This window comes from Sebastes umbrosus, chromosome 22, assembly GCF_015220745.1.
Source record: "Sebastes umbrosus isolate fSebUmb1 chromosome 22, fSebUmb1.pri, whole genome shotgun sequence".
In the NCBI taxonomy this organism is placed as follows: domain Eukaryota; kingdom Metazoa; phylum Chordata; class Actinopteri; order Perciformes; family Sebastidae; genus Sebastes; species Sebastes umbrosus.
This window is the reverse complement of record NC_051290.1, coordinates 627232-642432: the sequence shown is the minus strand read 5'-3', so window position 1 is coordinate 642432 and position 15201 is coordinate 627232. Positions and strand designations below refer to the sequence as shown.

Sequence of the window (15201 nt, the reverse complement as noted above, 5' to 3'; positions counted from 1 at the left end):
CAGCCTTCTCACCAACCGTGGCTTAAACACACACACACACACACACACACACACTCATTCCAAGCTACTGGGCAATACGCACACTAAACAGAGAAACACACGACGGCTGTAAACACACACATTTAGCAGCAATATAAAATAACTTTGTGCTGTCAGTCGGCGTGTTTTAACTGTAGTTGCACTTCTTTTATTATTTTATTATTTAGTGCAGTAATTATCTCTGTCCAGCCTTTAGTGTATGTGTGTGAACTTTATAATAACCATCATTTATAAATGGTAAATTGATAGTTAATTAAACTTAGTTAATAGGTATTTTACTGTTAACAAAGAATGTTACAATAATAAGCTGTTCAAATAACATATAACATTACTAATAATTAGTAAACATTATTAATACATCCTATATCTCATCATTTGTTAACAGTAAAATAACTATTTACTAAGTTTAATTAACTATAAATTAACTATTTATAGATGAAAAATTAGTGCTGATTCAGTTCGTCTCCACGAGTAAATCCACTGAAATTAATAGATTCATCTATATTAAACTACTTTAAAGGCTTTCGTGGCCTTTAATCTTTTTTTGCTCATACTTTTGGTTTTCTGGCCTTCAGGTTGTGGACAAAAAAAATTAACATGGCATAGAAGCATCCACTTCTTTTTCTGATCTGCTTCTACTTCACGCAAAGAGCTTCAGTTAAACATCACTTGGCCAAACAAATGTCATTATTTATTGGCTAAAAGATATTTATTTCTCTGCCTGTGAGAAAACACAAAAAACGACACTCGCTCCACGTTTACTGAACCAGACTAGCGTCCCGACTGTTTCAGACGTTTGGGAGAGATGGCCTGTTTTTACCTTTATTATATTAAGTTGTATTCTATTATATACCGTAAATTATATAGATCAACGACATACATGAAGTTAGTTTAGTATCTATTTATATATACATTTTATAAAAAGCACAATCTATGATCAATCACCACCGTAAATAAAAACAAAGAGACATGAGAGCATAAACTTTTTATTCACGTCCTGTTCTCATTTGGCTTCAAGTAGTTTGATACTATTTACTATTACGTATACTATATATTAACACAATGAATATTTATGATATATCAAACTCAAAGGGTACGCTGGTTTTCTACCAGGTGGATTTGGGGCAGCTTTCCTCCAATATTAGATTCAATACATCAGATAAATCAGTACATAATTGACATCGGAGTGAAACCCGGAGTCCAACTGGACTAAATGAGTTGTAATAATTAACCTTCTCCCTGTAATGAATGTATCTACCAAAAAGACCAAATTATACGTGTGTCTTGCTGTCTTTTGTTGTGTATTTTGTGCCTATTTGGGTGTGATTTTCTTCACGTTTGAGTCGTCTATCTAAAAGAGTTGTGGCAATAAATATAGTGACTGCCCGCTACCGGAGGATCAACTGCTAATGCTCGATAACTGCCAGTGGCTAACAAGGTTTTCAAACAAGGATTTCTCCGGAAGAACAAAATTTAACTCAGTGAATATTATAGTTAATGCACCAATTGTTAATGTTATCAGTTTGCTATTGCGTAATTGATTTATCAAAGTGTGGTGTTTTAGCATCACACTCCTAGCTTATGCTACAGTATTAGCATGTTGCCTGTTATCATAATAGGCTAATATATTGTGCCTACCAGCATAGAATATTCTAACATGTTAGTATTATCACTCAACATATAGTGTATACTCATGAATTATCGTTACAACCATCTGTTTTTCTGAAGGACAAATCTTTGCCGATCTTTCTTTTGATAATACGTAACACAGTTTTGATGGTATTTCCAGAATCCTCGAAAACTTCTGCTCACTGCGCGATAAAAGACATTATTTACCTGTTTCCGTATCCAAACAAAGATGGCAGCTGGAAATCTTAACAATCAATCAACACCATAAAGTCATGTAAACACGTTATTGTGTACGAAATAAAGGAATATATGCTTTCATTCACATAAATCAGGCAACGTCGAGATTTTTCCATTTCTGGCTATCATCTTTGTTTGGATTAAAACGTAGAGTCGTAATTTAAATTGGATTAAGACGCAGTTTTGTAATTTAACTTGGATTACAACATAGAGTCGTAATTTAACTTGGATTAAGACTAAGAGTCAGAATTTAACTTGGATTAAGACACAGAGTTATAATTTAACTTGGATTAAGACGTAGAGTCGTAATTTAACTTGGATTAAGACGTAAAGTCGTAATTTAACTTGGATTAAGTCGTAAAATCGTAATTTAACTTGGATTAAGTCGTAGAGTCGTAATTTAAGAAACTTTTTTACCGTGCAGTGGATGGAATCTTTCTTGATCCAGATAATCCACAAGTCTGTACATTTTGTTAAATGACCTTCTGGGATTTGTCTTTCAACCAGACGTCACCGACCCAGGTTAAAGTTTTTTTGGTAATGTCACTATAAAGAATTAAAATTATGTTTTTGGTCCTTTTAAAAACGGTTCGCCACATTTCATTGTCACAACCTTTCTTTATAGAAATCTTTGGTTCGGTTGTTCATGTCAGTGCCTCTGTGTGTCTCAGACTGTAATTAGGGTTTTCTATAGGATTTGCATTGCATGTTATTCATTATATATTATCTTTTTTTTCTAATATAAGGACATTGCTGTATGTGCTTCACGGCAGGAAGCGATATGACCAAATATTTACGGTTATAGATGATGATCCACGCGATGCAATAAAATGAAAACAGAAGAATAATTGTTCATTGTCAGTGATATGGTCTTTTTTCTTTAATTACCGCTGTTTCTACATTAATGTGTGTCAGTCTTTAACCTTTATTAAAAAAAAAAAAACACTAATAGATATCACCATGAAACTTCCCCAGTTGATTACTTAGATTAACACAATTATTTTTTGTATTACAAAGTTTCTGAAATGTTATGTTTGAATATGCAAATGATGCATTATCTTATTATATATGTGCTAATTTGCATACATTTCCAGAAATTTCCGAAAATACTGCTGACAGCCATAACAAAAATCAAGTTTCACCATGTTTTTAGGAATAAAATGTTGTATAAATCAGGCTATGAATAATATATGAACAAACCCCTCTGTAAAAATCTTCAGAATATAAAGAGAACTGAAACTGGAAAGTTTGGTGGATGTAAGTGCTGCTGAAGTGGAGATTTCTGAGAAAAAAACTTTAAAAATGTCATACATTTTGAAGACACTGGTGGTGAATGGGGTGAAAAAGAAATTACTAATAGATATCATCATGAAACTTTCCCAGTTGATTACTGACATTTTTACCTGTACTATCTGGCCAGCTTTGCATTTTTATTTTAATGAGCACAAAAGAAGTGGTTACCGTTTTGATAAATGCAGAACAACATCCTAATGTATTTTATGTGCAACTGCAAACATCGACTCAACGTCTAACATAATAAAATAGCCCCGTAGATTTCAGGAATCACTGACGTTGGTGGACAAAAAGGTTATTTGTTGTGTGCATTATTTATTAGTTAATGTATAATATACCTGCAATATAATTTATGAGTAAATATATTGTCCAAAATTACTTTACGTGTTAAATGTCTGCAATACATTTTGAAAGCCATAATTATTTTTGCTAGTTGCCTTTATACACTCAGACATAATATAGCTTCTTCCTTCCTCCATTAGGTTCTTCTTATTGATAAGATGTTATGTATGAATAAATTTGTCCTGTCAAACAAAATGTGCACGACTAATGCTTCCGGTGCAAAGAGACGTACGACTCTGACTCATCAATCGATCAGGAACGTGTTCTACAATGTCCTTATTTCATTATTTTGGGAATTCTGTCGTTGCTCAACAGTGTGATGAAATGTGTTACTTTTATTTTAGCTTTCTGGAATCGGGTGTTTGGATTCCCAGTAGATTTGCATGTTTAAGCTCTTTGTACAAAAATGTTCTATATTTTACATTATTGCGGACCATTTTTGATAAGGAGCACGGAAGCTGCCAAAATAAAAAAATAAAAACATTATTTACATTATTGTGGACCATTTTTATTTGGAGGATGGAAGCTGTCAAAACCAAAAATAAATAAATCACTCAATAAATGAATTAATATGCCATTAAATTTACTAAAGATAATATTAAATATTAATGTAGGCATTTATTAATTGATAAAATGTGACATGAATTGATATTTCTGCCTCTTTATTTATTTGTATTAATTCCCCTATTTATTTACTTTCCAATTAAATCTTTCCTTTTATTTATTTATGTATTCATTTTAGGAATGTTTAACTATTTATTTATTTTTGCATTTATTTTAAATTTATTTATTTATTCGTAGATGGTTCTAGGTCAAATTAATTCAAATGTATTGACAGATTAATATGTCCGGACACTGTGTGTGTCAATATTGACAAGACAAGCAAATGATTGATTGGTGACATCACCGTGTGTCAGTCTAAACACCGCTCTATAAAGACAATAGCTGTCTGTTGCTTCAGGACAAACTTTTCACTATCTTGTCTCTCAGAAGACATTTCGTCCGGGCGGTTGGATATAAAACATTTCTGTATAAAGCAGAACTTCAGAGGAAACCATGTTTGTGTTTGTCAGGATGACATCGGCTGGACTTTCTCCTCTCCTGCTGTTGTTTCTCATCTCTCACTACCTCATGGTGAGTTAACTCTGTCATTAAACTCTACAGGCATTAAAGCCTTATTTTACTGTGTTTTAATATCTATTACACTCTTCGCCGTGAGGCTGGATTGGAGGTTAAGGGACTCTTCTTTTTACACACCATTTAGATGATTTAACAGTATTATTTATTGATTACTTACTGCGATAATGTGATAATAAGGGGTCGTCCAACACGCTGTTCAAGAATGAACTTACATGCAATTCATAAATAAATTACTGAGTTTAAAGGATTTAAAAACTAAACTCCTACCAGCGTCCACCAGCAGATGTCAGCTTTCTAAAACGTTTACTGAACTTTGTTTATATATTTATTAATTTAATGTAGCTCTCCCTTGTTGTCGTACCGTTTAATTGTATTCAACCACCTCCTTGCAGCTCTCGACACAAAGCTCCACCCCAAACACTGACGAGTTTCTGGGACCGATCGAGTGTCTTGAAAGGAAGTAAGTGCTCTGCTCTCTGATTGGCTGGATTGTTTGCTTGTTCTTCTATTTATCAGATATCATGTTAATTCGATCTCTATTTCTTTTTTTCTTAGCTTTACTCGTGAGTCATGTGACCTGGTGTTTTGCAGTCCGTGGCAGTATTGCATAGACGGACGATGCACCTGCAAACCGGCCTATCTGTGTCCCAGCGAGGGCGTGGCCCCGGTCTGTAGCCGTGCCAACAGGCAGCTCCTGTCGTATTGCCAGGTAACAACATGTTTGGCCACTGAGCGAGGCACTAACACCGCCAGCCAGAGTCGAGGTATCCTTAAGTTTACTTCATAAATTAAACTTCAAGTATACTTCTTTTTTGAAAGGGTAAGGAGGGTTGTTGGTGAGCAGGCAGGTGATGTAGGTGTGAGGCAGGTGATCCTCAGCACAGGAGAAAAAGGTGAAAGACAAGGCACATACACACGGCAAGATTAAGTTACACTAGGAAATCTCACCTGTCCTGACCACAGGTATCTACTACTAGAGATGAAACAATGATCTAAATGAAGCTTGAGTGAAGAACCAAGGTTGATATACTGCAGCGCTGATGAGTAGATGAGTTCCAGGTGTGCAGCTTGTAACAGGTGAATCAGCTCAGCAGCAATCAGCCAGGAGAGAGCTGGAAGCACAGGGGAGGGGGAGTTATCTTATTTACATTGTTATTGATCTTATTTGTTATTATCTACTTGATCATATTTCATTATTATAATAAAACTACTCCATTTGGAGTCAAAATTATACAGTTTTTATTGATGTTATACTGTGCACAATGGTAGAATGTGATGATGCACAATGGTAGAATGTGATGATGCACAGGGTAAACGTCATGGCCAAAGGCTCCATTGTGTGCACATCACCTCCTGTAGTGGATATCAGTAGTATTTTAGAGCCAGATTCCCTTTCAAGAGGTAGAAAACCCTATTTGGCACACGTTGGGTATCCAAGTGTGCCAAATAGAGAGTCCTCCTGGTCCTATCCTGACTAAAACCTTTGTAGAATCTATGTGCTTTGTGTTATTTATATCTGCTTTGGCTCAGTTGTAGTCAAGGAGTTGCTGAATGAATTCAGTGTCATCTCTATGCATGGCATAATAGCTATAATGGTGTTATCCACTGTCTAATCTAGACAACATTATAGGCGAGGATAAAAATGTAAAGATTTTTCCTTTGGTTCCTCACAGTTTACTCAGGCATAGTAACAGTCACAATGTTACTGACACTGGGGATGAATTCTCTGAGGTCTTATCTATCCTATTATTCTTGATTTATTTTGTGTATGTCTGTCTAGGAGAACCACACCTTCCAGCACCCTATAGGGCTTAAAAGGTTAACAAAAGAAAACTTCTCATAATGTCGTGAAACGGACATTTGATACTAGCAATATATACTAGCAGTATGTATCTGTGTGTCTATTTATAGCTCTGATTCGCAAATATGCTGATGACATACCCCTAATTTTAGCAGAAAAAATTAACAAAAAAGGGAGTGGTAATATGAGGATGCCCTCACTAACTGTCTCAATAACCTGTATACTAGCTTGTTGAGAGGGATGCTAAATAACATAATAATAATAGTATTAAATACTTGACAAATCTTTCTTGGACAATCACGCGATTAATTGAATATTTTAATCGATTGACTGCCCTACGTGAGACAAAAGCTAAGCGGTGATTTCAGAACATGGTAAAATACAGAAAACCATCGACCACCAAGTCATACTGAATGTTTTTGAACATAAATATGTATGAATGAAGAGACTTAGCTTTTAACACTGAAAAATAACTCACGGTTTCAAGTTTTCCTATTTGTTTGAAGGCAATGGCTGTTTCCTGTCAGACCAAGAGACCCTTCATGTCCCATTTTGGGGAAACCTGCAGAGGTTTGTGCTCAAACTTGAATTGTTTTCTTAATTTATGGTGTTTTCTTGATCTTCATCTAATGGTGATTCACTGGTATATTGACCTCCATCTTTCTCTCACTTCAGCCGATCAACCAAAGTTCAGAGGTTCAATAGAGCAAGGCACAGAAGTGGTCAGGCTCTTTGTTCCCGGCACTGGGAGCACTGAAGGAGGTGGCGAGGAGTTACTGGTGTGTCCGGAGCTGTGGGACATGGCTGCTGCTAACGTGGCCTGCAAGGAGGACGGACACCCACTGTGAGAGAAGATATATTTAACATTTCATAATGCACATACACAGTATGCATATAGGAAGTAAGTGGAAACCATAAGCTTTAACACCGCAACCTTTGATTGGTCGACAGATGTCCAAAATTTTAATAAAGACGTGTGTGTGTATGTGTGTGTCCAGTGGTGCCGCGTTCTCCGGTACCGTGTCATACGTTTCCCTGACGAGCTACCATGACGACCAGCAGTTGCCGGTCAAATGTGTGAGCGTCCGTTGCCAGGGTTACGAGAACTCACTGGCAGAATGTGTGATCTACGACAAGACCGTCATTGACAACAGGGATGTCGCTACGGCAACCTGCGTCCAGCCATCAGGTCAGTAACCGCAAACTCTATTGTGCTCTATTTAATTTGATTAGACGTGTGACGTGTGTGTGTGTTTCAGGTGAGGAGTGTGAATTCAGGTGTGTGAACAGGAAGTGTGTGTCTCTCAGTCAGACGTGTGACGGAGTCGACGACTGCGGCGACCGCAGTGACGAGATGTGCTGCGAGAGTAAGTCCTCAGTACAGTAGTTAATAGTAGTAAATGTACTTATTAACTTCTATGTCATCTTGTACAATGTGATTTATTGTGTTTCTGCCAGAATGCAGAAACGGAGCTTTCCGCTGCAGCACAGGTGTTTGTTTGCATAAAGAAGCAGTTGGTGACGGACAGATCGACTGTCTGGATGGCGAGGACGAATCAAAGAAACACACTAGTACGGACCACAGTCACATCTCACCAGTCAATTCTTTTCATTTCACAGACCTGAATAGAGCAGCATTTTGTGAGGTATTCCCTTATAAATATATTATTCTATTCCTCACAGAGCCACTTCCTCTTCTCACGAACACAGGTAACCACGGTAACCCACTCACTGTAATGACTTGATGTTGCTTTAGTGACGATGAAGATGATCATACATATTTTCTGTTGTTGTTTTTCAGAGTACATCTCTCCAAAAAACGGTATGTAGCTTAAATAATAGTATGTTTAGTGTTAGTAATCAGTAGCAGTAGTTAGAGTACACCCCCTTATTTAACATTTATAATAAGTATTTAAATAGTTAATGAATGGATTTCAACACACTATAATGTATGAGTAGAGGAGTGTTAATTAATGTATTTGTTATTGTGGATGACATTATAGTAAAACTGACTTGTTATAATTAGGGCTGTCAAATTTAACACGATAATAACGTGTTAACACAAATTCATTTTAACGCCACTAATTTCTTTAATGCATTAACACTTGTGATTTGTGTAGAAACTAGGGCCAACAGAGTGCATCTGGAGTCCAAGTTGAACTGTGGGATTCCTCAAACAAGCAGCGTGGACCAAGAGGAGCGAGGAGGAGGAGGCCGCTTCAAGAGAGTGGTAGGAGGACAGCCAACACAACCGGTCAGTTACACAATAATGTGATTCCATTATCTTTATTAACACATAAACCACTAATGACTAGACCAGCAGAGAGTGTGGTGCAGCTGTTATCTACTGACCAATAAACTGTACATTTCTTGTCTGTGTGCAGACTCAGATCCAGTGGCAGGTCGCTCTACAGATGAACAGAAGGATTCAATGTGGAGGAGCTTATATCGGAGACTGCTGGGTAATCACTGCTGCTCACTGCCTCGGGTAGGACGCATGAAGTACTACTAGTACTTATTGTAATGGTGCACATGACGGGAGAAAAAGTTGTAGTCGTAGAGTCAGGCAATATAAACAGAATCAGAAAAACATTTTTGATCCCCAGGGCGTTACAGTTGCTCTCCTACAAGCATGAAGAAATGTAAGAAAATAGAAATAAAGGAGTAAAATGTAAATTATGCACACAATGCTACAATATAAACACAATATATGTAAATAAATATAAGTTCTAAAATTAAAATAAGAAAATGAGAATATAAGAAATATGAAACATGTACAAATATTTGCATTTATTTGCAGTTATCTCAAGACGCTTTATATATAGAGCAGGTCTATGACCGTACACCATAGTTTAGAGACCCAACAGGATCCACCAAGTGCACTGTGGCCAGGAAAAACTCCCCGATTACTGGGAAGAAACCTGGAGCAGAACCGGGCGCAGGGCGGGCGGCCATCTGCCGAGACCGGCTGGGGGGATAGATAGATAGAGAGAGAGAGAGAGAGAGAGAGATAGAGAAGCAGCCACAATAGCAGTCTAGCAGCTGTAATAGCTAATACAAGTAGGACTGATAACACAAAACCAATAGTGGTGGATGGAAAGAGTGATAATACAACTATCGGAAAGCCAGCACTGTCCAGCATCTCTCCTCAGTACGTCCATGTGTATTGGTGTGGGACGTCCCTGCAATTGATGCCCGTGCGTTGGTTCCTGCAGCATCAGCATGCTTGCTGGGAGCTCTTGATGTCTTTGGCAGTGATTGAGAAGTGTTATTCTCCAGGCTGCCACATTGTCACTAGGTGTTGGAAATCCCTCGTTAGCATTGGTAGTCCCTCGTACAGACGTAGTTAATTAGGGATGGTAGCAGTTGGTGTCAAGCAGGCACCGACGCGGCAGCAGATGCAGCCACAATACCGGAGACCATCAAGATCCAGGTGAAACCCGACTCCAAGTGTACCCATGCTCCAGGTATAACCTCGCTCCCGGTGTGATCCCGCTCCGGGTATGACCTCGCTCCAGGTGTGACCCCGCTCCACGGTTAGCTGCGAGACAAGGAGGCACAAGGACTCCCGGGAAGGAATGAAGTTAGTAACAACATGGACATGGGACATGAGTATATACAGAAGGAGAGGGGAGCTCAGTGTGTCATAGGAAGTTCCTTATGACAGTGTGTCATAGGAAGTCCCCCGGCAGTCTATGCCTATAGCAGCTTAAGTATAAGCGTTATCAAAGAGGAAAGGCTTTAGCCTACTCTTAAATGTAGAGATGGTGTCTGCCTCCCGGACTGAAACTGGGAGCTGGTTCCAGAGAAGAGGAGCTTGATAGCTGAAGGCTCTTGCTCCCATTCTACTTTTGGAGACTCTAGGAACCTCAAGTAACCCTGCATTCTGTGAGCGCAGTGCTCTAGTGGGGTAGTAGGGTTAAGACGTGCAATGTATAACAAATAACCATAGTGCATATAAGTAAATACAAAATACTGAGAAGTGAGATCTATGAAGTGTGTTAAATATAAATGCCAGAATGGCATAAATAAGAATATAAATGTACAGTATAAATGACAGTATTGCACAGTTAGGTTATTCAATTTGTTGATCAACAGAAAATTAAAAAACAGGAATTATTATAATGTGTGTGTGAGGATTTGGTGTTTTTCTCTGTTTTTATATTAATGCAATCTGAATATCTTTAGGTTTTGAACACAATCGTCAGATTAATCGACAAATAAAATGATTGTTAGTTGCAGCCCTTATTTGGTTAGAGTATTATTCTGTGCTTGAATTTGGATAACAACGGTGGCAGTACTATGTTTATGTTTATCTATTTGCACAGATAAACCTTCATAAAATCCGGATAAAAAATAAGAAATATGACAGAAGAGGTCAAGAAGACATGTGGCTTTAATTCTGGATGACATATCCTAGTAAAATCTAGTTTAATTAAAAAAAGACTATAAGTTTTGAATGAACAAATACAACTTATTTCCTCTCACAAGTAGTTCTCTCTCTCTTGCAGGACAAAACCTTCTCTCTCGATCACCGAAGACGGAGTTTCTGGTCAAGAGAGAGACACCAACCAAAAGTAATTATCCGTCTAATTTTCTATATGGGGAACTCAAAAGTTTATCTTGATTTGTTTCTTAAATGTTTCTCTCCCTCTCTCCTGCAGGCCTAACCTCGCTAAATTGTTTGTGAAGTTATCTCTCTGGAAGAAGGTCATGCATCAGGCCTCTACAGATATTGTTCCTGTTCACGATGTCCACATCCACCCTAAGTATGCATACACGTTTTCATGACCATTTATTAGATTAACATATACGTCTTAGGCTATATGGCACACCAGGGTGTTAGTAACCATGATGAGGTATATAGTGGGCGGAGCGTTAAGTGGAGGCAGGATAATTTTCTGAACACGTTAGTTAACACTGGCTAGCAAGTATTGTTGGAAAGCATTGAAAAAAAGGAAGCTGATTCAGAGCAGAATACTTGTTTCGGTTAATTTTACTTGGATCAATATTTGGTGGAAGTGAGGGCGGTTGTCAAGCTATGAAGTATGAGGATACATATTTCTACCAGTTATTATACAGTAAATGGCAAAAGAGCCCAACTCTAAAGTACAAGACGGAGAGGAGACATCAGATAAGTAAAGTCAAATATCGTCAGCATAAAGAGAAATATGATGCAGTGTTCCTTTTAAAGTAATGGATAAAATACTGCTCAAAATCTAAATATTGCAAAGCATTGCTTCAGGTAAAGATGAGAGCAATAATCTGTAGCCATGTACACAATGCAATCACACTGGTAATAAGCATTCTTTTATACAAAAATAAAGGTACAACCCCAACACCCATAAGAATGACATCGCTCTGGTGCAGCTGGAGAAGCTTCCGTTCAACGACAAATGTTTTGAGGACAGCCCGACCATCAGTCCTGTCTGCGTTCCCTGGACCACCAGGCTCTTCCATCCCAACCACACCTGCACCATCTCTGGATGGGGGCAGGATGCAGGTATAACAACAGCAACTGTTGTTGACATTTTTTCATTTTTAGCCAAAATCTGACCTGTAAGGTGGTCAAGATTATACATGGAGCTCATAATATGGCACATTCAAGAACATGAAATCTCTCAGGCAGCTTTTTGCTAATGTACAGTATGTTTTATCCCAGAAAACTGCCCAGCATTAAGAAATACAAAGGGCTGCGCTGGTGGTGCCTTTTGTTTAAGATACCATGACACATTAAATACGATCCAGGAGGGCCAGTTTGAGTAACAGATCAATGAGTCTGAAGGTTTAACAGACGTCACAACGGTTTATTATACAGTACTCAGCTACTGACAGGATTTTACAACTCTGGAAAGGCATCATGGCAGCGACCATTTTTATTTTATTTGCCAGATTAACCCTCTGAGACCCTCAATAGAGCCGTTTTAGTCTTTTTAGGGGGGGTACAGGGGGTCTTTAGGGGCAGATAGCAGGTCAACAGTAGATGTCACGTAGAAGTGGTGTACATCATCTGAAAGATGGGAACCTAAATCAGAGATAAACATGTAATAATAAACAATTAATTAAAATAAATTCTGAAAATATATTAGGGCTTAGAACATTACATGGATATATATGATGGCCATCCCCATGCTCTATTATGTCTCATAAGTTTTTGGGTTAATACCATTTGTTACACAGATTTGGTGCTAAATTTAACCATTTGTTTTACCATTGGAGAATTGATAAAAATGATCAATAATCCTCCAAAATACCACATTAAGACACCAAGACCTTGAGGAACACCAGAGAAAAACCCATGCTGTGATTTGGTATCAAAATCTTTTATAGATTTCTGCAAGAATTGCATTTTTCGGTGATTGGATGGCGAGCACTTATGTTGTGTAAACTGCTCAGAAACCCCCTTATTGTCAATTTAGCTAGGAAAGCCATCCATCCTCTGAATGCTCTAGGTCTCTAGTTTGATCCATCCATCCTCTGAATGCTCTAGGTCTCTAGTTTGATCCATCCATCCTCTGAATGCTCTAGGTCTCAAGTTTGTGGCTGTAAAGTTTCATGAGGCTGTGATTATCCTAGATGTCACCACAGGTCATTTTATACAGTGAGGTCAATGAAATGTCTTCTATGGGGACTAACATCATCTGTGGCATCTGTGCATTTTGTGTGTTATACGGAAGCCTTGAGAAAAAATTCTGGTGTTTCTTTTTCTAAGTCTGATCTAAATTGTTTTATCTCCTGTATTTACGACTTAAGAACAAGTGAAAAAGTGTTTTCCTTTTTCTAATCATTTTTCACTTCGTCCATGTTGTCATGATAAATGTTTGTTGTCTCTGTTGTTAATGCTGTGAAAACATATACATTATATTGAACAGTGGTCCTGATACTGATGACTAACTTCTCTGTAGGTGGTAGACTGTCCCGGGTCCTACAGTGGGCCAGCGTGTCCCTCATTGAAGACTGTCAGAGATTCCATAATGACAGCATTAAACCCGGCATGATCTGTGCAGGTAGGTGTGCTCATATTTTGGGTGTTTATTGTGTTAATGAAATGAGTCCGTTTGAGGTTTGTTTGTGTGTGTGCAGGTGATCTGAACGGGAGAGTGGACGCCTGTGAGGGGGATAATGGAGGTCCTCTGGTGTGTGAGGATGAACTGGGTGTTTCTTACCTGTGGGGCATCGTCAGCTGGGGGCGGGGATGTGGCCGGCCGAGATCTCCAGGAGTTTATACGCAGGTAAAATATTTACTATCAAGTTACTTGTTTCTGCTGCGGTTGAAATGCTGGTGACATTTATAATATGATGATATGACTCTGACTACTGGTGTCCTCTGAAGAGACTATTTTGATGCCTGGATCTTAGTGCTGTCAAAGTTACTGCGATAATAACGCGTTAACGCAAATTTGTTTTAACGCAACTAAAACGCATTAACACAACTTGTGATTTTTAGGTTGTAGCGGGCTCAGTTTTAAAGCTAGAGTGAAGATACTGGTATCATATGAAACTAGAAAAACCTGATGAATCCATCGGTACCAACCATGTCCTACTAGTTATATATACTAGCAATATATGTACTTCACACTGTATCTGTGTGTCTATTTATATCTCTGATTCGCCAATACGCTGAAGACATTACCCCAATTTTGACAGAAAAAAATAAACAAAAAAGGGAGTGTTAATGTGAGGATGTGAGGGTTTCTGTACAATATTTGTCATTTCAATAATAACTACATACATATATTTGTATATTTGTCCACGTCATGTGCAGTTTGCCATGTTATGATTGGAGCATATTGTTTTATGCTAAATGCAGTACCTGTGAGGGTTTCTGGACAATATTAGTCATTGATCTGTGTTGTTAATTGATTTACAATAATAAATATATACATACATTTACATAAAACAAGCATATTAGCCCACTCCCATGATGATAAGAGTATTAAACACTTGACAAATCTCCCTTTAAGGTACATTTTGAACAGATGAAAAATGTGTGATTAGTTTGCGCTTAATTGTGATTAACTATGGACAATCATGCGATTAATCGCTCGTTCTCTCTTTCAGGTCGCTCATTACTTTGAGTGGATCAGATTTCATACAGGGTGGCCTGCTGTGACGAGGTTCAACTCCCAATAATACTCAAACAACCAACTCCAGAAGGATTACATTCATATTTCACATTGGCTACAGCTGTGTACTGATTGACAATTCTAACTTTTTAAAAATGTTTTATACATTTGTTGCTGTACAAAGCAAAAAAAAACATTTTCAGTTGTGTGTAGATTTATTAATGTAAAGTTAATAAAATATTATGTAATGCTGTAACTAAGAAAGTACTGTTGTCACCTGGTTCATTAAAAAGTAGACCATTATTCACTGTTATTCATATTTTATAGTACATGTTGCATTGTCTCCTCTGAATAAACAAATAAACTAACAATATCATCAGTCAGTCACTGCTTTGTCTCGATGGTGTGGACGCACAAACACACTCACAGTCTGCACCTCGTATTGATTAATCTTATTGATCGTGTGTGTAGCTGGAGTGTTGGGTCATGTTTGTGGTTTGTGTGTACAAGTAGGAAAACCCAGAAGTCCGCCTGCCTTACAGATAAGTAAACAATGATTTTGAAACAGTGTTGAACATTAACTTATTTGTTCTTCAATCCATTCATCCTGTTCAGGGTCACCTGTCCCAGCATGCCACTTACCAGCAGACATTT

The 15201-nt window shown here is 37.9% G+C and overlaps 1 protein-coding gene across 1 annotated transcript; it reads left to right on the top strand.

The window, feature by feature from the left end:
• The first annotated feature begins 4491 nt into the window (after positions 1-4491).
• LOC119481756 (complement factor I-like) lies at positions 4492-14926 on the top strand. The gene is made up of 18 exons (XM_037758945.1): positions 4492-4674; positions 5073-5140; positions 5236-5389; positions 6988-7051; positions 7157-7325; positions 7480-7670; positions 7741-7848; positions 7940-8053; positions 8165-8191; positions 8283-8303; positions 8602-8735; positions 8866-8969; positions 10993-11058; positions 11146-11250; positions 11809-11984; positions 13387-13488; positions 13565-13713; positions 14543-14926. The coding sequence occupies exons 1-18, from the start codon at positions 4597-4599 to the stop codon at positions 14612-14614; spliced, it is 1902 nt and encodes a 633-aa protein (XP_037614873.1). The 5' UTR covers positions 4492-4596; the 3' UTR covers positions 14615-14926.
• The last annotated feature ends 275 nt before the right edge of the window (positions 14927-15201 follow it).

Bases quoted from the DNA above. Each gene is read 5' to 3' on its own strand.
- LOC119481756 (XM_037758945.1), top strand. From the start codon at position 4,597: ATGTTTGTGTTTGTCAGGATGACATCGGCTGGACTTTCTCCTCTCCTG. The intron at 5,141-5,235 runs GTAAGTGCTCTG...TTTTTTTCTTAG, and splicing joins ATCGAGTGTCTTGAAAGGAA to CTTTACTCGTGAGTCATGTG. The intron at 7,052-7,156 runs GTTTGTGCTCAA...CTCTCACTTCAG, and splicing joins TTTTGGGGAAACCTGCAGAG to CCGATCAACCAAAGTTCAGA.